The 22,964-nt window shown below is 37.4% G+C and overlaps 1 protein-coding gene across 1 annotated transcript; it reads left to right on the top strand.

Moving 5' to 3' along the window:
- The first annotated feature begins 11,444 nt into the window (after positions 1-11,444).
- LOC107823739 (ACT domain-containing protein ACR12-like) lies at positions 11,445-18,337 on the top strand. Its single transcript, XM_016650427.2, has 10 exons — positions 11,445-11,653; positions 12,202-12,259; positions 13,337-13,459; positions 14,148-14,242; positions 14,954-15,038; positions 15,199-15,258; positions 17,207-17,262; positions 17,395-17,500; positions 17,642-17,710; positions 18,130-18,337. Exons 1-10 carry the CDS (start codon positions 11,520-11,522, stop codon positions 18,190-18,192), a joined length of 849 nt encoding a protein of 282 aa, XP_016505913.1. The 5' UTR covers positions 11,445-11,519; the 3' UTR covers positions 18,193-18,337.
- Positions 18,338-22,964: the final 4,627 nt, after the last annotated feature.

The raw sequence follows: 22,964 nt of genomic DNA, 5'->3' as shown, positions 1-22,964 counted from the left end.
TTTGCCGGAAGAGGGTGATCAGCTAGAAAATCGGTGAGTGCTTGTCCTTTACAACCTTTTGAGGTGTGTATGTGATATCATATTGGTTAAACAATATGGACCATCTTGCTAGGCGTCCAAAAAGAAAAGGTCGAGTCATCACGAACTTCACAGGATCTGCTCGAGAGATGAGTTTGATGGTGTATGCTTCAAACTAATGCCTTAGTTTCTTTATTTCATAAAGTAACGCTAAGCATATTTTCTTAACAGGCATGTAGTTCAACTCAACTCCTATCAGAGTTCAACTGAGGTAGTAAAAGGCTTGTTCCTTTCCTTCATCATTCTCTTGAGCAAGTAGTGCCCCAAGTGAGCGTTCTTGTGCCACAATGTAGAGTATCAATGGCTTCCCAAGTATTGGTGCCCCTAACACAGGTGGATTCAACAAGTATCTTTTGATGCTTTCAAAAGCATTTTGACATGACTGATCCTAATGAAAAGGGATATCCTTCCTCAACAGATGATTGAAAGGTTAACATCGTCCGGCTAGATTAGAGATGAACCTCCGAATGAATGCTAAGTTTCCCTGTAGACTTCAAAGCTCCCTCAAATTCCTTGGCTCAGGCATTTTCTGAATGGCATCAATCTTTGCGGGATCAACTTCAATTCCACGATGACGCATAATGAAGCCAAGAAACTTTCCTGGGGTAACTCCAAATGCACACTTGAGTGGATTCATCTTTAGGTCGAATTTTCTTAACCTTTCAAAAACAATTCGAAGGTCTTCAAGGTGGTAACGCCTACTCTTCATCTTCACTACCAAATCATCAACGCAACATTCAACCCTCTGATGAAGCATATCGTCAAAGATGTTTTGTATCGCACGTTGGTAGGTGGCACCAACATTCTTCAGACCGAAGGGTATCACTTTGTAGCAGTATATCCCTTTTGGAGTTCGAAAGGCAGTACACTCTTCATCTTTTAGAGACGTTCTGATTTGATTGTATCCGGAGGACCCATCCATGAATGACATAGCTTCATGCCCTGTTGTAGCATCAACCATGAGTTCAATAATTGGTAGCGAAAAGTCATCTTTCGGACATGCCTTGTTTAGGTCTCGAAAGTCAACACAAACACGTATTTGACCATTCTTCTTCTTGACAGGTACAATATTCGATATCCATGATGGGTACTTCACCTCTCGAATAAATCCCGCCTCGATGAGCTTGTTGACTTCAACTTCAATTTGTGGTACTAACTCGGGTCGAAACATGCGTTGTGACTGCTTCATAGGGTGTGCTCCACTTTTGATCCCTAAATGATGAACGACTACCTTAGGACTAAGACCATGCATTTCTTTATACGACCAAGTGAAGACATCTTTGTACTCGGTCAATAACTTGGAGTATTCCTCCTCCTCCTGAGGCATAAGAAACGCACTAATGAAGGTTGGGTGTGGATCTTCCAGAGTGCCTAAATTGAGTTCTTTAAACTCATACACAGTTGATTGACCGCCATCTTCTAGTGAGGGGGAGCCTCATGGACTTCATCATCAACGTCAAGGCATGGGCTATCTTCCACGGTGATGTGATAGGATGTTTCCACAAAGTCTGACTTTTCTCTTCGACTTCCTTAGATGGTCGGCATGGCTTCTTTATCTTTCTCTGCTTCTTTACGAGGCTGGAAAGTGTAAATAATGATTCTCCATTGCACCTTCAGTGGACCATTCGTGGATATTGACAAAATAGACTTCCTCTTCATACGTGATGGGAAAGAACTACAGATTTCTTTGTCAGTAACAACTTCAAAATGACCCCACTCCTCATGCCATTGCTCCTTATGTTTTAACAGTATCTTTCTAGATGGTAACTTCCTTGTGGTTCCCAGGCGACAAAAGACAGAGGTCTTTGAGGTAGTGGAAACTTCCTTTAGACGTTTGGAAGATACATGTTCACTTTTGTGACTTAGCCTTTCAAATACCGAGACCTGAGGGGTTGAGCCTCCAATGTGATCAAACACTAAAGCCCGTTATTTTATTTTCTTGCCCTTAACTTCCTCCATCTCCTCTACCGAGGTGTGTTGTGATGAAGCTATCTCTTTGCTTCTCTTATATGAAATTCGAAGAGGCTCTGCCAAACTGAATCCCAACCCAAACTTTGGAGTGGCGACGTAGTGCCCTTACTTTCTCAACTTCATTTGGGACTCATTGACCCCATGTATCTTTTCACCAGTGACTTTGTCTTTGAGTTCTCCTAGTCTTGATGGATTGGATAAGTCATAACCAGACTTTTCAAGCAATATGAAGGCCTTAGATCATAGTGCCCTTTTATTTTATTAGCTTGGAGATTGCCTTTAGTATACTCACAAGTCACGTATGGGATTTGTGCAATTGGGATAGTCAAATGCTCCTTCAAATGTTGGATATATTTATGACTCATTTGCTTCTTTGGAGTACATTCCTATAGCAAAGGTTGCCCTTTCTTTCGATGCTCACGTGGAACATAGCAAAAAACTAGATAATCCTCAGTCTTTGTCTGTATGTCACCTTCAAATGATGATAGCTTAATGGAAACTTCTTCAGTTCTCTTCTTAGGCAGCTTGGTGGTAGTCCATTGAGCCTCATTTTCTTCTTCTTACTTGACATCAGCTTCGTCGTCTGATTATGGTTTCTCGACACTCGGTTCACAAAAATCTAGAGAGAATTTTGCATCTGTAAAGTATGACTCCATCTCAGTGAAGGGCTTGATGTCTGCATCAATTTTGACTATCTCTCCATCCTTTATGTACTTCAGACATTGATGCAAAGTAGATGATACCACCATATTCTCATGAATCCAAGGACGTCCAAGTAACAAGTTGTATGATATTTTAGCATCTATGATGTGAATCAGGGTGTTTGACTTCATCTCACCAATGGATAATCCCACACGGATCATACTTATGGCTTGTTGTCCTTCTTGGTTAAAACCTTGGATTGTTAGGTTACTTTTGGATAGATCATCGATAGAGATCCCAAGCTTTTTTAGCACCATCTTTGGCATGATGTTGACAGCTGAACCGTCATCAACAAGTATGCGATTGAGATGTTGTTCCCGAATGGACCCTACAACGAACAAAGGTCTGTTATGTGGCTTAGAACCCAACATCAAGTCATCATCTGTGAAGGAAATTATTGCACAACATGTGACAACTTTTCCGTTATCATGATGTTCTGGTGTTTTAATTGGAACAAGATCATTGTTGCTTTCCTTTGTTTCATCAGTACTGGAAACTACATAAGTTGCACCAACGTGACCTCCATGGAGGAATTTTCCAGGAAAGAATTCATGCAATGTGATGGGTTTTCGGAACTTCAACGATAAGGCACCGTTAATCTTCTTGTTAATAGAAGATTTGACAATTCTTGGTGGTTGTAGCTTATCCACATCGCTTATTTTTGCTCTTGGCTTGGGAAGTTGTAGCCTCAACACTGCTTGATATTTTTGTTTCTTGTGAGTGACTAAAGTCCAATCCTCATTGTCTTTGTCTTTGAACTGAGTGTCCAACTCTAGTGAACCTTCAAGATTTTCCCTTGGAAGATCAACTTCAACGGGCTCGAAACTTCCAAATTGTAAGAAGGCGGTACTTGATGCGTTCTGCAACCTTGAACACTTCTTTTCTTTGAGTGCGATACTTGCATGATTTGCTTCTGCTGTTTCATCCATGTCTATGATGATTTTTCCTTCACTTACAAGAGCCAAGATTTTCTCCTTCAAGACGAAGCATTTCTCTGTAGGGTGGCTAATGACGCGATGAAACTTGCAGTATTTCGGATCGCCAACTTTGCCAATTTCCTCTGGCCTTTTTGATTTAGGGAGATCGATGACTTTCTTATCCAGCAGTCCATTAAGGATTGTGGGTACGTCTGGATCTGGAAAAGGATAAACCTTCGCCTCTAATTCCTTCAAGGTAGGACGACGCTTCTCCTCTTTGGGATATTGACTAGGGGTCTTATCCTCCTTCACTTTTTGCTTAGTAGTGACCTTCACAGAAGTTGCTTTCACCGCCATTGATTCTTTGGTTTGGTTCTTTGATGCAACATTTTTCTTGAACTCCTTCTGATCAGCAAATGGAGATGCCTTTCCATGACTTGCGATGCTTAACTCCATGTCGTGCGCTCATGTTGCAAGTTCTTCAAAAGTTCATGGTTTGATCCCTTGTAGGATGTACAAAAGGCCCCAGTGCATTCCTTGAATGCACATCTCCACAACAGATATTTCTGAAAGGCGATCTTTGCAATCCAAACTTAATGCTCTCCAACGATTAATGTAATCCACCACGGGCTCGTCCTTCCTTTGCTTGGTGCATGTCAACTCTATCATGCTTATAATTCTTTGGGTATTGTAAAAATGATTGAGAAATTCCTTCTCAAGTTGCTCCCAGCTATCAATGGACTCGGGTTCCAAGTCAACATATCAGTCAAATGTATTCCTTTTCAGAGAACGAACAAATTGTTTTACCAAAAGGTCATCATGCGTTCCAGCATTGCTACAAGTCTCGACAAAGTGGGCAATATGTTGCCTTAGGTTCCCTTTGCCATCAAATTGATGTAGCTTTGGTGGTTGATAATTGGTTGGCATGGTTAAACAATCAATCCTCTTAGTATAAGGCTTAGAGTAGTACAACGAACTTTGCGATGGTCTGCCATATTGAGCTCTGATGGTGTTTGTTATCATGTCTTACAATTGCGGGACAGATAACTCCGCAACTGAAGTGGATTGCTTTTCCTTTTGAATGTTGAACTTTGCAAATGATTCCTCAACAACCGTTTTTTGGAAGGTGAAGACAGGTGAACGAGGAGGGACATGGCTCGACTCTCCAGGTGCATAGGCCTCCAATTTGTTCATGAGTTGAGCGATTTGAAGGTCTTTGTCTTCAACAGATTTCTTTAAGACCTCTATAGTCTGTTCCATCATGGTGAACTTTTCGTCCATGTTAGTTGCGTCGGTCATTAAGGCATTGACTTTTGTTAAAACTGGAGAATCCACCAAATCATCAAATCCACCAAGGGTTGAGGTTGTTTGAGAAAGTTCGTCAAATAGCGAGAATGGGGTGTTGCCCCCAGAGATTGCGGTTGCGGACGTCATATGAGATCTGCTCTTCTTTGCCATCTCCAAGGAGGCGGAGTATTCGGATCCATCCAAGCCACTAGCCTTGAACTTGCTTCGAGTGATTGGGCCAACATGACTGAGCTCCGCAGATGCGGCAACAGTAGTATCTTTGCATGAAACATCACACTTACGGAAGGCCATTGTAGCAGCAGATCTAAAGTTCGTAGTTTTCAACTTACAAGAAGGAGAGATGAAGGGCAGAATGCGTCCCACTGGGCGTGCCAAAATTTATTCGCAATAAATTTGCGTAGTCCGAAAAATAAACGGCAATAAAAATAATATGAAGAAAAAGAGATTTTATTGATAAATATTTGTGAGTACAATTCTATGTATCCCTTGATTCTCCTCTTTAAAATTCTCCGTGATTCGAGGGTTTGAGAAGCATCTTTCTCGAATGTAGGACGATGCAGACCTCCTTATGATGTATTTAATCACCAAGAACGTCGAGCAGCACTTGTTGTTACGGGTTGATCTCCGGGAAGAACTCCGTTGATCACTCCTTTGTTGAAGAACAATGCACTTGATGATTGATCTCTCTGTTTGTGAATGCCTTCACCAATTGCGGAATGTTCTTCTCCAACTCTGAATGTCCCAGAGAATTATGTAACCCCTCTATTTATAGTGGTAGAGGATGGACAGTCCAGCTACATATGAACTCTCTTGCTTGATTCTGATTGGCTCATGTGAGTCATCAAACTTATCACATAAGCTATATGATAAGCTTGCTTGTGATTGTCCAAGACATGTCATTTTAGACACTTGGCAACTCTTGATTGGTCACTGTTGTAGACTGGGATTTCCACATAATTTCACACGTGGCGTCATCTTGTTGGCTTTGAGTTTGACTGGATATGCCATGTCACTTGACACATGGCATGAGTCTGGGCTTTAAGATAAAATGGACCTTGGGCTTAAAAATAATAAAATGGACTAATTTAATTTGTAAAGTCCAAATTAATTATTTAACCCAATTGAATTTAATCCAAATTTTGTATGGATTAGACCAAATAAATTTTATATGTCTACAATTATTGTGTAAGAAATTTATTCAGACTCTTCATAATTGCTTCTAATTCAAGAACCCTAAAAAAAAGATTTATAATTATTGTTGATTAATTGAACCAACACAAATGATGTAATTAAAGTGAAAATAATACGGGCTAGCCATTTTTCAGACTGGTAATTGAAAAATAGCCAGTGTTTGCAAAGTCATTGAAAAATATCCACTATTTTGCTGCAACACGGAAAGTTTCAGCATAATATACTGGAGAGTGGCGCACTTGTGTATGAACTTCCAACATATTATGCTGGAACTCCAACACACGGAAAGTTCCAGCATAATATACTGGAGATTGAGTACTTGTGTATGAACTTCCAGCATATTATGCTGGACTAGTATATTATGCTGGACCAGCATATTATACTGGAAGTCCAGTATATTATGCTAGAAATCTAGTATATTATGCTGGAAGTCCAGTATATTATGCTAGAATATTTTTCGAATTTTGAACAATGTTTTCATTCAAATTTATCTTTACATGAAAAGTGGCTAAATTTTGATTACTTTTGAAATTGTGGCTATTTTTCAATTACCACTTGTAAATTTGGCTATTTTTGAATTTCATGGTAGTCTCTTTATGTATTATAAAGTTTACATTATTAGTTATGGATTTATATCATGTTAGGGGATGTGGAGGGTGGCAATGGAGGTAAGGGAAACAAGGGCGCTTATAGGTTAAGAATTGGGTCATGAAATATAGGTACATTGACGAGTAAGACTGTAGAGTTGGCGAAGATCCTCCGGAAGAGGAAGGTCAATATAGCGTGCGTCCAGGAGACTAGATGGGTAGGGTCGAGGGTGAGGGTCGCGGACGGGTATAAACTATGGTACTCCGGGGTCCAGAAGGGTAAGAATGGCGTGGGTATCTTGGTGGATAGGGAACTACGAGAGTCTGTGGTAGAGGTTAGACGGGTGGATGACAGATTGATGACTATTAAGTTAGTAGTTGGAGAGTCCACCTTAAACATTGTCAGTGCTTACGCGCCACATGCGAGCCTGGCTGAGGAGATTAAATGGTGCTTCTGGAAGGGGTTAGATGAGATTGTGCGCCAGGTTCCGCCTACGGAGAGGCTATTTATAGGAGGGGATTTCAATGGTCGTATTGGGTCGACTGCAGGTGGTTATGACGAGGTGCATGGAGGCTTCGATTTTGGGGAGAGGAACAGAGGAGGTACCTCGCTGTTGGACTTTGCTAAGGCTTTTGGGTTGGTGATTGCGAACTCCAGTTTTCCAAAGAGAGATGAGTATTTGGTTACTTTTCAAAATACAGTGGTAAAGACTCAGATCGACTATCTCCTCCTCAAGAGATGTGACAGAGGGTTGTGCAAGGATTGCAAGGTTATTCCGAGTGAGGTACTCGCGACGCAACATAGGCTTTTGGTGATGGACGTTGGTATTATGTTAAAGAGGAGGAAAATGTATGGCCGAGGAAGACCGAAAATTAGGTGGGGAGCATTGACCAAGGATAAAGCCCAAGAGTTGGAGGGGAGGTTGTCAGCTGTGGGAGCCTGGAGGAGTAGCGACGATGCAAGCATTATGTGGTCGATGACAGCAGGCTGTATAAGGGAAGTTGTAAGAGAGGTGTTAGGGATCTCGGCGTGAGTCTTTAGCGGGCACAAAGGAGACTGGTGGTGGAATAAAGTGGTCCAAGGTAAAGTGGAAGCGAAGAAGGTGGCGTACCTGAAGTTAGTAGGGAGCACATGTGAGGAGGAGAGGCGAGCGTGCTTGGAGAGGTATAAGGTAGCTAGGAAGGAAGCTAAGTTGGAGGTCTCAGAGGCTAAGACTGCGGCTTATGCTCGTATGTACGAGGAACTAGGGGAAAAAGGCGAGGAGAAGAAGTTATTCAGGCTGGCCAAGACTAGAGAGAGGAAGGCTCGGGATTTGGACCAAGTGAGATGCATCAAGGACGACGATGATAGAGTATTGATGGAGGATGCCCAAATTAAAATGAGATGACATACTTATTTTTATAAACTTCTGAATGAAGGAGGGAATCATGATATTGTTCTAGGTGAACTAGAGCATTCCGGGAGTCACCGTGACTTTGGGGACTGCAGACCCATCGAGGTTGAGGAGGTCATGAGAGTTATGCGTAAGATGAGTAGGGGCAGAGCGTCGGGGCCAGACGAAATTTTGTTTGAATTTTGGAAGTATGGGGGTAGAGCAGGCTTGAAGTGACTGACTGTGTTATTTAATGTTATTTTTAGGACAAAGAAGATGTCGAATGAGTGGAGGTGGAGTACAGTGGTGTCGTTATATAAGAACAAAGGCGATATCCAGAGTTGTAACAACTATAAGGGTATCAAATTACTGAGTCATACCATAAAAAATTGGGAGAGGGTGGTTGAAGCGAGGGTGAGGAGGACAGTGTCAATATCAGACAACCAGTTCGGGTTCATACCATGTCATTCTACTACGGAAGCTATACACCTTGTTAGACGGTTGATGGAACAGTATAGGGAAAGGAAGAAGGATTTGCACATGGTGTTTATTGACCTAGAGAAAGCGTATGACAAGGTTCCTAGAGAAGTTCTCTGGAGTTGCTTGGAGGCAAAAGGTATGCGGTTGCCTATATTAGGGCGATTAAGGATATGTATAATGGGGCTAAGACTCAGGTTAGGACAATAGGAGGCGACTCTGAAGATTTTTCGGTTGTTATGGGGTTACACCAAGGTTCTGCGCTCAGTCCATTCTTGTTTGCCCTGGTGATGGACGCGTTAACACACCATATTCAAGGGGAGGTGCCATGGTGTATGCTATTCGCTAATGACATAGTTCTGATTGATGAGTCGCGAGCCGTCATTAACGAGAAGCTGGAGGTTTGGACACTGGCTCTTGAGTATAAGGGTTTCAAGCTGAGCAGGACGAAGACGAAATACCTAGAGTGTAAGTTCAGTGCTGAGCCAAGGGAAGTGGGCGTGAATGTGAAGCTTGGATCACAGGTCGTCCCAAGTATAGGCAGTTTCAAGTACCTTGGGTCGGTTATCCAGGGGCAGGGGAGATCGACGAGGATGTCACAAACCGTATTGGGGTGAGGTAGATGAAATGGAGGTTAGCATCTGGAGTCCTGTGTGACAAGAGAGTGCTACCGATACTCAAAGGTAAGTTTTATAAAGCGGTAGTTAGACCGGCCTTGTTGTATGGGGTTGAGTGTTGGCTTGTTAAGAACTCGCATATCCAGAAGATGCAAGTAACAGAAATGAGGATGTTGAGATGGATGTGCGGACATACTAGGATGGACAGGATTAGGAACAATGATATTCGGGCGAGGGTGGGTGTTGCGCCCATTGATAACAAGATGCGGGAAGTGAGGCTCAGATGGTTCGGGCATGTACAAAGGAGAATCCCAGATGCTCCGGTAAGGAGGTGTGAGCGGCTAGTTGTGGAGGGCATGAGAAGAGGTAGAGGACGGCGTAAGAAGTATTGGGGAGAGGTAATTAGGCAGGACATGACCCTTGATAGAAATTTGTGGAGGTCAAGGATTAGGGTTGTAGGCTAGGAGGTAGTTTAGTCTTTACTTTCTTCGTATCTTTGTGAGGCTAGTCTGGTAGGGTTTTTGCCGTGAGTGACAATGTTGTGTCTTACTACTCTTTCATTTCTCATAGTGTCGGGTCTATTTACTGGCTATCACTTTTGCTTTGTATCTATCTTCTTGTTCCCGTGTTGTTACTTTTCTTATGATTTATGGGGTGATACTAATATTATCTCCTTTTGTCTTTTTGTCTTTTTGTATTCTTGAGCCAAGAGTCTTTCGGAAACAATCTCTCTACTCCTTTGGGGTAGGGGTAAGGTCTGCGTACACACTACCCTCCCCAGACTCCACTAGTGGGATTTTACTGGGTCGTTGTTGTTGTTGCTGTTGTATTTGTTACAAAATATTTTTACTTTTTATTTACATCTATATTTAGTCTTGGTAGGTATAAACCATCAATATTTTAGCGTGTTTTGCTCTTTCACTAATTTGATTCAGGGCTTCCTACTTGCAGAATAATATCAGTCTCTAGACACGCGTTCTATGTGTATTTTTATCGGTGAGTATAATTTTTTTTTAAATCACATAAATATTATTTGAAAATAAGTTTGGGTTTTAAAATATAAATAAAGTAAAAAGTATAATTTTTTCAAAATGATAATATTGATTTTATTTAGGTTACTCTATAAAAGAAGAAATTCCACCTCACATAAATCATCAGCTAGTTTAAGCTCCGAGATTCCTTTATACGAAAGGCTCTATCAATCTCGTGATAATTTTGTTTTACATGCGACTAATCAAATTTCACCTCTTTCGTAAAAAGTTCGAGTAGATAGCTATTTAAAACCTGACATCAGAAAAAGTTAACGAGCAAATTAAACTATAACTGAAATTATCATTACGGGTAACAATAAGGATTGTTCTATTCACAATTATCCTCCACTGGTTTTCATATTTTTTAGTTACAAATAATCTTATACCCTACGTAACAAATTAAATTTATTTAAATATTTTTGTCACGGATACTATTACAGAGTTCATTTTGAGTGTAGTTTATAAATAAGAAAATTATTAAGAAACTCATTGTTGGTGTAGTTTATGAATAAGAAAGCTCGTTTTATTAATTTACTCATTTAGTTTTTCTTGAGTAGGAAATCTCAACTCAGAGGCTTCTCATATTTTCACATAACTCTAAGCTTATTCAAGTTAGCAAGCTGTTTTCAATTTTCCTAATATATTACCCTCATTATTGGAAGAAAACAATTATACAATATACACCCATCCTATTCTGGGGAAAAAAACAATTCTAAAGTAATGATTGATCAAGTTGAAAATCCAACTATCAAAAAAGAAAAGAAAAAAGAAGCATAATAAAAAGCAGCGGGAATGGGACCCATCTGACGTGGCTTTTGCAATGCGGCAAGTGGATCCACAAAGCTGACGCATACTAGCACCAACGTTGCTATCGAAGTTTTAAAAGAAAAATATCTTACAGTACATATTATGGCCCCGTTTGGCTAATTTTTTTTGTTGTTGACTTTTTTGACTTTTTTTCGAAATGGCCATGAAATTTCGGATTTTAAAAGATTAATTTTGAAATAAAAACTTTAAAAAGTTATTTTTAAAATTTTCACTCCACATCATTTACAAAAAATTAAAAATAACATAAAATTATATTCATATTCAAACGCTAACTCAAATTTTTAAAAATTATTTTCGCTTTTTTTTTCATTAATTTTTTCTCCGAAACTTTACCATTCTTAGTGTCCAAACGCCACTATATTCCACCTTTTCACTGCTCTCATAAGTCCAATCACTTCACCGTTGAATCACAAAATCTCTCTCTCTCTCCATTTTCTTCATGGCTATCGCCAAAGCTTTCTTCACTTCACTTCGATCGGCGTTCTCCGATCCCGATTATGGCGTCAACTCTTCTCCCTCCGTCGTTTTTCACGCATTTTCCAGTTCCGGTGTTACCACTTCTCGCCGGAGAAAGTAAGCTTCTTTACTTAAACCTGTCGCCTTATTACCCTTGTTTACTAATTACCGACTTATGATCTCGTATTATGTTTTGAGCTATATTTTCAACTTTTATTTAGCTGAAAAACAAGTTTTAGTAGTAAATTAAACCTATTTACTGACTCTCTATGCTATTTAATTGAGAAAGTACTGAAAATGCCGGTTGATTTCGTTTCTGCGGAATCTTCACTGTTTAGTTTTTAGGTATGTAGAGTAGCACGTGAATGATCTTATTGTTTTCTATTTGATTAGTGAAACCATAGAAATGAATGCTTTTCAGTTATTTAAGTTAATAAATATATATATCTGAAAAGATTAATTTATGCAGTTTACACAGTCAGTGTTCTTTAACTTGTGATAGCAGGTTTTTTTTATCAGGTTACCAATTAATGTTATTATAGAGATTTACTTGCCGTTACCTTATAAGTGACTTGATTGTGTAAATAATTTTGTATGCTGTCGCTGCATTAAACTTAAACTCATATCTAAATTTGGTGATCTGACAAGCTTGAGTTGCTTTGCAGGTATACTGTTTATTGTACTGTAGATGGAGTTGATTCAATGAGTTTGTCACCAGCATTAGTGAGTTTTGATTATATCTCTTTTATAGTAGCTAGTTTACGGTGGATATTATGATGTTTTGGATTGATTGCTTGAGCGGCTCAATCTCAGTTATAAATAAGTATGTCAATCCATTTTTGTGCAAATTTTCCCATTTGAATAAGGTTTTGTGCATTTTTCTCACTCAGATGTAATTTCACTAATCTATTTTTGAACTTGACTTCTTGGCTTTCTGGTTATCATAGACTGGTATTGAAATAGCTGAAGTGCTTTCTGTTTCATGGATTGTCTGGAATTTATCCCAGTTCCCAAGGAGCTAATGAATTTAGATATTTTAGTGCTTTACTTTATTGCATGTTGTTGAGGCTTTCAAGTAATAAATCAAATAAAACATTTCCAAATCTTCTCTGCATCTCATAAATCAAATTTCGAGTTTTGAGAAACTTGTGAAAATGAAAACAAAAACATGGTCAATGCATTTCCAGAATGACGATGCTTATTCAGAGGAAAAGAGGAAGTTGCATTGTTAGATGGTAGTTGTTTGGCATTTCTTGCGTTTGATCAAATGCACTGCCATTCGAAGTTGGAACTTGGCAGCTGAAGATAAGTAACAGCAATTTAACAGGGAAAGGTGGGTGGAAAAAATCAAATGACCACTTAAATATTGTAATAGCTGATGGAGGATAGAAGAAGTGTAGGAAGAAAATCAAGTTGGTCTTCTATAAAGATACAAAAACAAATTAAGCTGACTGTGGCTTTGAGTTTTTCGTTTGTGCACCAGGCTACCAGCACCATAATTTAGCGATTTCCTGTAAACTTGCAGCAAATATTGGTGACATCACCATATGTTGAAAAAATAATCATATTACGGATTTAAATCATTGAAACATCATTTTTCTTATTGGATAAATTCCTATAAAAATTTAGCAACACCATTATATGCTATATTTTTTAACTGAATACTCATAATGAGGAATAGAAAAAAATGCAGAGATTTGCAGAATCTCCTTTTCTCTCCAATCATTAGCATTTTTTTTGTACATTTCTGACAAAATCATTTTGTCAGATCATGATGGTGATTATATATTTTCCTTTCAGAAAGCCGAGCAGGAGTCTGGGTATGTTCCTTTGCCAATTGTTCATTTAATTCAGGATCCTGAATGCGATGCAACCACTGTGGAAATTAGCTTCGGTGATCGGCTAGGTCTTCTCATTGACACGGTGAATTCTTTGAACCACCATTCCCGGCCTGTGCATATTTGTGCATGCCAATGGCCACATGCATGTTTCTCTTTTTGCTTCCATATAAATGGAATTTTGTGGAAAATTTTCTCCATCAAATACAAAATTTTGAAAGAGGGGAGAGATAAAAACCCACGGAAGCTGGTATTCCTTGTCATACCATTTCCGCTTGGAGATTCGTTGTATGTCGGATCCCATATCCAACCTGTTAAAGATGCTCTGACAGAGGCTCAAAAATATTTAATTTAACATTTTCCATTCAGATACTTCCCCCCACTGATAAGCACTTGAATGGACCTACATCTCTATCTTTAAAAAAAATGTTTGTTTAATGTTTCCTTTTCCAAGAGATCTGAGTTTTTAGTCACTCTGTCTCTCTCCTTTTGGTTTCCGGTTTGTGTATTTGTTTACTGGCCTCATACTGTTGTTATCAGATAAACAAGTTTATTGCGATGAGTGGTACTTGCCTTGTGCATTTTATACACAGAGGAGAGATTTGGTGGCTAACTATTTATATGATACTTGTCTGCTTGCCTTTCCTATTGCTAACCCCATATGTTATTTTCGTGGACTATCTCCTTTTCCAGGGTCTAGTACTTTTTTTTTTTGCTGTCTTGACTTCTCATCAAGTATACATACCAACTAGTTTTTCTTGTATGTCGTGCAGATGAAGGCACTCAGAGACTTAGGCTTGGATGTTGTGAAAGGAATTGTTACCACCGAGGATTCAGTGAAAAAGACAAAATTTCTTATTACACGATTGTAAGTGTGTGGATTAACTATTATACTTCATTTTAATATATGCCTTGGGATGCTAATACATGGAATTGGATTTTCTGAATTTTTGTAGTAGTTTATGATTTATATACTTTCATTCATATTACTTATAAGAAAAGATGACTGCTAGTCATTTTGGCCACTTGTTCTTTTCTTCACAAGTCCACAATTTTTGAGCATTAATCAGTATGATCTGCACTGAATGTTATGTGACTAAACACATTTTGCATATGATTCAGATTTTTTACTAGCCCTGATACTGATTGATGCTGAATCTTCTCTATAGTATGTTGAGAAATATATGGGAATTGTTGAAGATAATGCAAGTCAAATTAACTGAAATAGAGCAAAGGTGTTGGATTATATGTTGCATATTTTCAAGGTCGCATGGTTGAAACCCTAATGGTGATTGATCAGGGGGTAGGTATGCCTGTCTAATGATTCACCAGTAGCACATATGTGTCTTTATGAGATGATATAGAAATCGAGGATGTCCAATAGCATGCTTTGAACTTTTAGAGAGGATAACTACTTGTTATTTTACTCCTATTGTATTATTCTTCATGTTTATGACAAAGACCTCAGGTGTTACTCCATAACTCCCCTAAATCTCTAGTTAATAACATCCCTACATGTATGTCTTTTGGCATATGCCATTATCTTTTTAGACAAATGCCTTCCATTTTTGCTCTCCAGGGATACCGGGCGCAAAGTTGAAGATCCTGATTTACTGGAGAGGATTCGTTTGACCATAATCAACAACCTTATCAAGTACCATCCAGTATGTTTCCTGAACTTCCCGTATACAATCTCTAAAAACATCTAGAACCTATACACGCCATTCTGATTGATCTATCCTTTGATAGAATAATTGTTCATGTTTTCATATTCCTTAGCTTGCTACTGCAACCCCTTAAAGTAGAATGTTTTATGTTTATCAGGAGTCTAGCGAGCAGCTTGCTATGGGTGAGGCTTTTGGGATAAAAGCACCAGAAAAGAAGGTGAAACATTCAGATAAATTAGCTGCTTCCTCTATTTATCCCAGTGCCTCTCGTCAGTACAACAATTATGCCTCAACCTCAACCTAGTTAGGGTCGGCTATATGAAACCTCACTGTCCATTTCACTCTGTTTGAACCTGTTTGTACATCAACTTGCTTACAAAATTTCAAGTATTTTACAGCTATTGTTTGACATAGTAGATATTTATGATATTATCTATTGTTTGTCAATGAACTGAATTTTCAAGTTTTAGGTGGGAGAGTTACCTTGTTTTTTGTTTCAATTTACCTTTTATGTGGTGGCCGGAGCCATCGAAATAAACAATTTTTTCACTTTCCATTGCCCCTTCAAATGCATGTTAACTGCTTTTTGGCTCTACGGTTCGGATGAATGAAGGACACTACATCATTCCTAGGGGTGGCAATTTGAGCCCAAACCCATTCAACCCGCCCATAGATTAATGGGTTGGGCTACAACATTTTAGCTCATTGGGTCAATTTGGGCTGAGCCCAAGATAACCCATTATTTTTTGTAGCCCATTCTGACCCATTAAGTAGCCCAAATACAACCCATGAAGCTCACCCCAAAACAAAGGGATCTCAACCCAACTTATCCAGAAATTTACTTAGTTACCACCCCGCCCCCCCTCCTCCGCGCGCAAAAAAATATTTTTTTACTTTTGTTTTGTATTATCAATTTTCTGCACCACCCATCCCAACCCACCCGCAAAATATTTTTTAACTTACACATTTTAAATACTAATTTGTCATATAAGAAAATATATTTTGATTCTCAAAATACTAATAGTATTTATTTACCTTTTATACATAAGGTAAAATGCTTTGTTTATGCAAAATGAGCATGGTTCTAAAACATGGGTCAAATTGGGCGGATTGGGCTATGACCCATTATGTAGCCCATCTTGACCCAGCCCATCTTAGCCCAAGTAAACTTTGGGCTGGGTTGGGCAATGACCCATTTATTGATCTAACCCATCTTGACCCGCCCAAATTCAGCCCAACCCGCCCATTTGCCACCCCTAATCATTCCCATTGTCGTCTAGAGTTCATGATAATTGTTGTTTCCATTTTGAAGTCAAATAACTATTTTTGCACTTGAAAAGGTTGTGCATATCAATAAGCTTTGGTCTATTGCCAAATTTCAATGTGTTAATAGAAGTAACTTTTTTTATAAGGTCTGTGTTTAAGTAGAAGTATACATTGCGAGAAATGGGTGGAAAAGCAATGGTAATGTGAAAGTTGTGAGAATATTCTTGTGGTGCCTTGGAAACACTTTAGTTTTTTCTTATCCGTCTGTGGGTTTTAGTCCTGGTGCTATTAGCCGACTTCCCACAGAAATCTGGTATATTTTTTTCAAAATGGTAAGAGTCCCATAGAATCTGGTATATGCTCAACATTTGGATATATGTCATGCATTCTACTTAAAAATCATAGGTGGTGGGTTCTGATGGAAACTCAAGGGGCAACCTGAGCTTGGAATAAAGCTCCGGTATCATGAGTTGTACTTAAAACATTTTTCTTATTGTTCTTTCTTGGGATGTCCTGCTGTACCAGTAGTTCCAATTTGACTGTGAGTTTTTTTAATCTGCTTGCATGTTCTTTGACAGAAAGCATGACTAAATAGTGCACTCTACCCTCCATAGGATTTGCTTTATTGTCCTTGTGATCTCTTTATCATTGTGAATACTTAAATAGCGGGCATATTTATAACTCCTCTTCCATCGGTGAATGCTTGCTGCTCCCTCACCCATGCCTCTTATTCACTAGGTGGAAATCAATGACCTTGAACGCTTAAAAGATTATGCTTCAATACCGCTGCACTTTGTTGCCCTTTTTGTCATCTCTACTTGTGAATTAATGGTCATTGGTTATTTCTCCTCAACCTTTTCAAGTGTGCCTACTAAACTTGTACTTTTGCTTGATGGCAGCCTGATGTTGATATCGCGACTCATATACATGTCAAGGATGATGGACCTAAAAGGAGGTAGCATTCTATGGCTACTGTTTTTATCTTGTTTATATTTATCACTTCGCAGTTAGTTAAATGTTGATGAGCATCAGTTGAAACTGGTGATGGGACACATACTAACTTGCCATGTTCTTGTGGTTGTTTCAGTATACTGCATGTTGAAACTGCTGATCGATCTGGTTTGCTGGTGGAAGTCGTCAAAATAATGGCTGACATTAGCATTGATGTTGAATCAGCAGAGATTGATACAGAAGTAAGCTTCTTTCATTCTCCCTATGCCCGTAGAAGAGTATCTTACTTTCACATATCCAAAAAAGAAGTGTATTATACATTCTTCCATGTTATTTGCCTTCTCTTCAATTTGCCCTCAACTTTCACTTTTGTAAATGTATAGGGTCTAGTTGCGAAGGACAAGTTCTATGTCAGTTACAGAGGGGCAGCATTAACTAGTTCTTTGTCTCAGGTAACTTACTGTATACAGTTTTCAAGTGGTTCGGGCAATCATAGCCGTGTTTCTCGGTTGAGGTATCTTTTCATGGTTAGCAATATTCGGATCTTCATATAGCATTTTTACTTAAAACTAAATATCATCCATCTCCCTTCATTTTTTCATGTTGCTAACATGTCTTGCTGAATATGTCAAGATAAATGGTCAATAATGTAAACTATGGGGGAACGCTATGGTGAAATGATGTAGCATTGTAGCATAAAAAGATGCAATTAGAGTTGGACTAGGATCGCAGTAAGTAAAACCTGGAGATTATACTGAGCAGTAAAAGGCTTTAACCTTTTCATTGGCTGTACTAACAATTTATCTGAATCTCTTCCTTATCATAGTGTTGTCCTTTTTTCGCTCTCTCAAGTCCAACGTTGAACCTACAGGTGCTTGTAAACTGCCTGCGTTACTTCCTTAGGAGGCCTGAGACAGATGAAGAAAGTTACTAGCTCGCGAGCATACTCGTATGTACACTATATAATATAACCTTGTCTGCTAGTCAATGCAAGGGCTTGAGTCATCTCCATTGTCATGTAAAATTATGTCCGTTTTCTGATTAAGTCGTAATATATGTGATCTGTGATTCTCCCTTCTCATCATGAATAAACGGAATAAACTGACAGGACTACTAATGACACATAGAATGCGCACAATTTCTTACAATTGTCCGTCTATTGGATGTAAAAAGCACTATAGCAGAATCAGAAGTTGCTTATTAGTTGGCAATCTCAGAGTGAACAGTGAAAAGCAAAGTGATTTCTTCCCATGAGTTATTTGGTACCTGTCCCGGTGGGAGGAAGCAAGGATCTGAAGCTGGTCGGACACTACTATTATTAAAAATATTCATAAGAACAAGTGAGGGATGGCCCAAGTCCCCTGTCTAATAAGTCGTGTGCCTTTTGGGGGCCCCATGTTTTAGAAATAATTGGTATATAATAATTTAAATAAAATAAAATTGAGTTTTTAGTACAAAGTTAGATTTTTTCATATAAAACGAAAGAATTTTTTTTAGATATGTAAATAAAGTAACCGTTTGGCTTACTTAAAATGGGTAGTATGAAAATATTTGCTAATGTGATTGATATGACAAGAAAAAATAGTACAAATAGAAGATACTATACACTCAATCAAACAAATGGCTTGATTCTTTTTCAAATATTTATATTGCTAATAGAATAATGTTATTAGTCCCTAAAACAGTTTCTTCGGTGATAACAAGTTTTTCAAAATTAAAATTGATAAATCTTAGCTAAGATAAATAATGTCTCAAGAAAGATTAAATGAGTTGATTATAATATCAATTAAAAAAGAATTATTGGAAGAAATTAATTATAAAAAAATTATTAACAACTTTTCATCTCAAAAAGTTAGAATAATAGACTTCAAATAAAAATATATATTCTAATCTTTTAAAAAAAATTTAAGCCTCATATTAAATTTTGACTTTAGCCACATATAGCTTGAGCTTGAGCCGCCCCTGGGTCCAATTTCTCAGCGGGCAGACTTGGTCTATGTTGTTACTTGTTAGAATGATGTTTCTCTCTTTACCTTTTCTTATTGCTGTTGGCGAGGATGAGTTAAATACATGACAAACTCAAAAATAGCCTGATTTATAAGTGATAATTAAAAAATAGTTACAGTTTCAAAAGTAATTGAAATTTAGTCACTTTTCATGTAAAGATAAATTTGAATGAAAACACTGTTCAAAATCCGGAAAATATTCCAGCATAATATACTGGAGTTCCAGTATAATATATCGGTCCAGCATAATATACTGGAAGTTCATACGTAGGTGCTCCAATCTCCGGTATATTATGCTGGATCTTTCCGCGTGTTGGAATTCCAGCATAATAAGCTGGAAGTTTATACACATGTGCATCAATCTCCAGTATATTGTGCTGGACCGGTCCGTGTTGCAGCAAAATAGTGGCTATTTTTTAATGACTTTACAAACGCTGGCTATTTTTGAATTATCATTCCTAAAACTGGCTAGTCCGTGCTATTTTTACCTTAAATACTCCCTTCGTTTCAATTAAGATGAGGTAGTTTGACTCGGCGCGAAGTTTAAGAAATAAAAGAAGACTTTTGAAACTTGTGCTCTTAAAAGTTTAAGAGGTAAAAATTTTGGGGGCCATGACATTTGTGTGATTATAAAAGCTTCTTATTAATGGAAAAATGAAGAGGTTAAAGTTGAATTATTTTTAAATTTAAAAATATATCATTTATTTTGAAACAAACTAAAAAGGAAAGTAACTCGTATAATTTGAAACAGAGGGAGTAACAAATTAGAAAGAGCAATTTGATCAGTTTCAGTAAGGGTTAAGGCCTACAATTATAAGCCCCTTTCGGCAGATAAAATGACATTGGCGCGCGCGGTTGTTATCAATACTGGAACTGGAGTACTTGTTTATTAGATCGACACTTTGTCGTGACGTCTAGTCTCACTAGCCTCGTGCACGAGCGGTTGTGTTATGAAGGGTCAGTTTTTGACAGCAATTCGAGGTAGACCTTTGGTTAATTAATTTGGATTGGTTGTATACAGTTTAGGAAATAAATGTAACACATATGTCTTTCACATCCTTACCTTTTAACACTTAACCATGATTTGTTGAGACAGGTTTTATTTCCTATTTAATCTCCACCTTCATAGCGCTAACCATTTTCGGTTGTAGGGATTGCCATGTAGAAATCGTAATTGCAATGCAGAAATCGTAATGTGCTAATTTCATTTAGTCCGATATTTGGTTTGTGGTGTTAATAATTAGTATATATTGGTGTTCACTGTTATGAATTACATTGTTTAAATTAACTCCATGCTTAATTATATATCATTTCTAATTTTAAAGATAGTGTATAATATAATTTAAATGAGAACAAAATTTATATTCTCAAAAAGACCAAAATTTATGAATCTATATATTTTTTAAAAATTCTCCTTGATAAAGAACAATATTAAGAGAACTCTTAATTTGAAAGGGCGTGTTTTTGGAATACATTACAAATGAATAAGTAAATATCCGCATAATAGAATGTTTATTTTGAACATTTTCTCATAAACAACCATGGCGGGTCTAAGGAAGGGTAGGGGTAGGCCTAAGAAGTATAAATGTGAGGTAATTAGGCAGGAACCAGGATATGTCATTGCTCCAGCTTACCGAGAACATGACCCTCATTAGTCCCTTAGTCTTATCAGTAGTACTAGTACTATTTTTGTGTCTTTTCTTTTCTCCTAGTTATTTATATTACACTAGTAGTTGTACCCGTGCGATGCGCGGTCAATATTAAAAAATATTAATTAAATTAAATTGCGATCAGGCTTGTTTGAATACATTAGATCATACCACTTAAATAAATTTTAATTGTCATCATATTTGTCAATACGATATACCCAATAATAAAATCTCTATTAAATTAAAGTGACTTATATAGTCATTGAATAATTTTTTTATTGAGTATTTTTCTTTATTATATTATCCAATATTTAGTATTATTACAATGTTAATATAATTTTTTATTAGCATATTACTTTGTTTAATATTTTTGTCTGCTCGCTTTCTTTTTGTAATATAATAGAAGATATATATTTTGGTACTCTTGAAATATTTTTTTATTTTTTATTTTATTTTATTGTTCTCAATAATATTGTCTGAATTTTAATGAATAAAATCTCTATTAAATTAAAAGGACTTATATAGACATCGAATCACTTTTTTGTTCTATATATTACTGTCACGACCTGAAATTTCCACCTTCGGGACCGTGATGGCGCCTAACATTTCACTTGCTAGGCAAGCCAACATTAGAATAATATTAGATATTTTTAAATATTTTTAAATTAATTAATAATAAAGAAATAAATGCGGAAATAAAGTCTGAAATAAAGTGAATAATCCACAATAATAATAATGTCTAAATACCATCCCAGAACTGGTGTCACAAGTGCACGAGCTACTAGAATAATATAAATAAAGGTCTGAATAAAAATGAAATTGTCTGAAAGAAATACACAGCTACAATAAAGTGGAAGGGGACTTCAGAACTGCGAACGCCATGCAGTTATACCTCAAGTCTCTTGCGAATAGCTAAATCCGAGCAAATCTATTGTACGTCATTGGGACCAACTCCGTCATCTGCACAAGAAGTGCAGAGTGTAGTATGAGTACAACCGACCCCATGTACCTAGTAAGTGCCGAGCCTAACCTCGACGAAGTAGTGAAGAGGTTAAGGCAGGTCACTTACATTAACCTGTACGCAATAATAGCAACAACAACAATAACAACAACAACAATACTAGAAATAAAACAGGTAACTCATTTCAACAGTTGAAGCCAACTCGGCAGTCATAAACAATTATTATTTCAATCAGCTTTCGTTGCGGCGTGCAACCCGATCCCACAATATATTTATTTTTATTTAATCCTGTTGCAGCGTGCAACTCGATCCTCAATATATATCTTTGCAATCAATTATGTTGCGGCGTGTAACCCGCTCCTCCAATATATTCACTTTTATTTCTATTCTGTTGCGGCGTGCAACCCGCTCCTCCAATATTTTCACTTTCAATTCTGTTGCGGCGTGCAAACCGCTCCTCAAATATTATAATTTACCAATTCTTATAAAAGATATTACTCCAATAAATGCAACAATTAATATGAAATTATAAGACAACAAACATACAACAATTAAGATTTATTTAGAAATAAGTGATGACAAGTAGCAATTAATTATGGAAATTAAGGATAAAATAGGTAATTTAATAATTAGTATGCTAAATGTCAAGTAGCAATTAAGTCACATAAATCAAATAAGCATGTAGCAATTATAGAATGGATTCAAGGCATAATATTGAGCAAGGAATATGAGAGAAATAATTAATTCATGATTTAAAATAATTTATAATTTTTAAATAATTATGCAAACAATTAATTTGATGACGTATAGACACTCGTCACCTCGCCTATACGTCGTTCACATGAATTTCACATAACAAATAATTCAAGGGTTCTATTCCCTCAAGTCAAGGTTAACCACGATACTTACCTCGCTTCACAACCAATTTCAAGATTTTAATAAATCTCCGCCTCGCGAATTCGTATCCGAAAGCTTCAAATCTAGTCACAAATAATTCAATATACTCAACACGAATCGTAGGAATTAATTCCATATGAATTTACTAATTTTCCGGATTAAAATTTAAAATTTATTTTAAAAACCAACAGTG

The sequence above is a fragment of the Nicotiana tabacum genome, chromosome 13, assembly GCF_000715075.1.
Source record: "Nicotiana tabacum cultivar K326 chromosome 13, ASM71507v2, whole genome shotgun sequence".
In the NCBI taxonomy this organism is placed as follows: domain Eukaryota; kingdom Viridiplantae; phylum Streptophyta; class Magnoliopsida; order Solanales; family Solanaceae; genus Nicotiana; species Nicotiana tabacum.
The sequence above is the reverse complement of the archived record's forward strand: the minus strand, read 5'-3'. Positions and strand labels throughout refer to the sequence as shown.

Bases quoted from the DNA above. Each gene is read 5' to 3' on its own strand.
- LOC107823739 (XM_016650427.2), top strand. From the start codon at position 11,520: ATGGCTATCGCCAAAGCTTTCTTCACTTCACTTCGATCGGCGTTCTCC. The intron at 11,654-12,201 runs GTAAGCTTCTTT...GTTGCTTTGCAG, and splicing joins ACCACTTCTCGCCGGAGAAA to GTATACTGTTTATTGTACTG. The intron at 13,460-14,147 runs GTGAATTCTTTG...TATGTCGTGCAG, and splicing joins TAGGTCTTCTCATTGACACG to ATGAAGGCACTCAGAGACTT.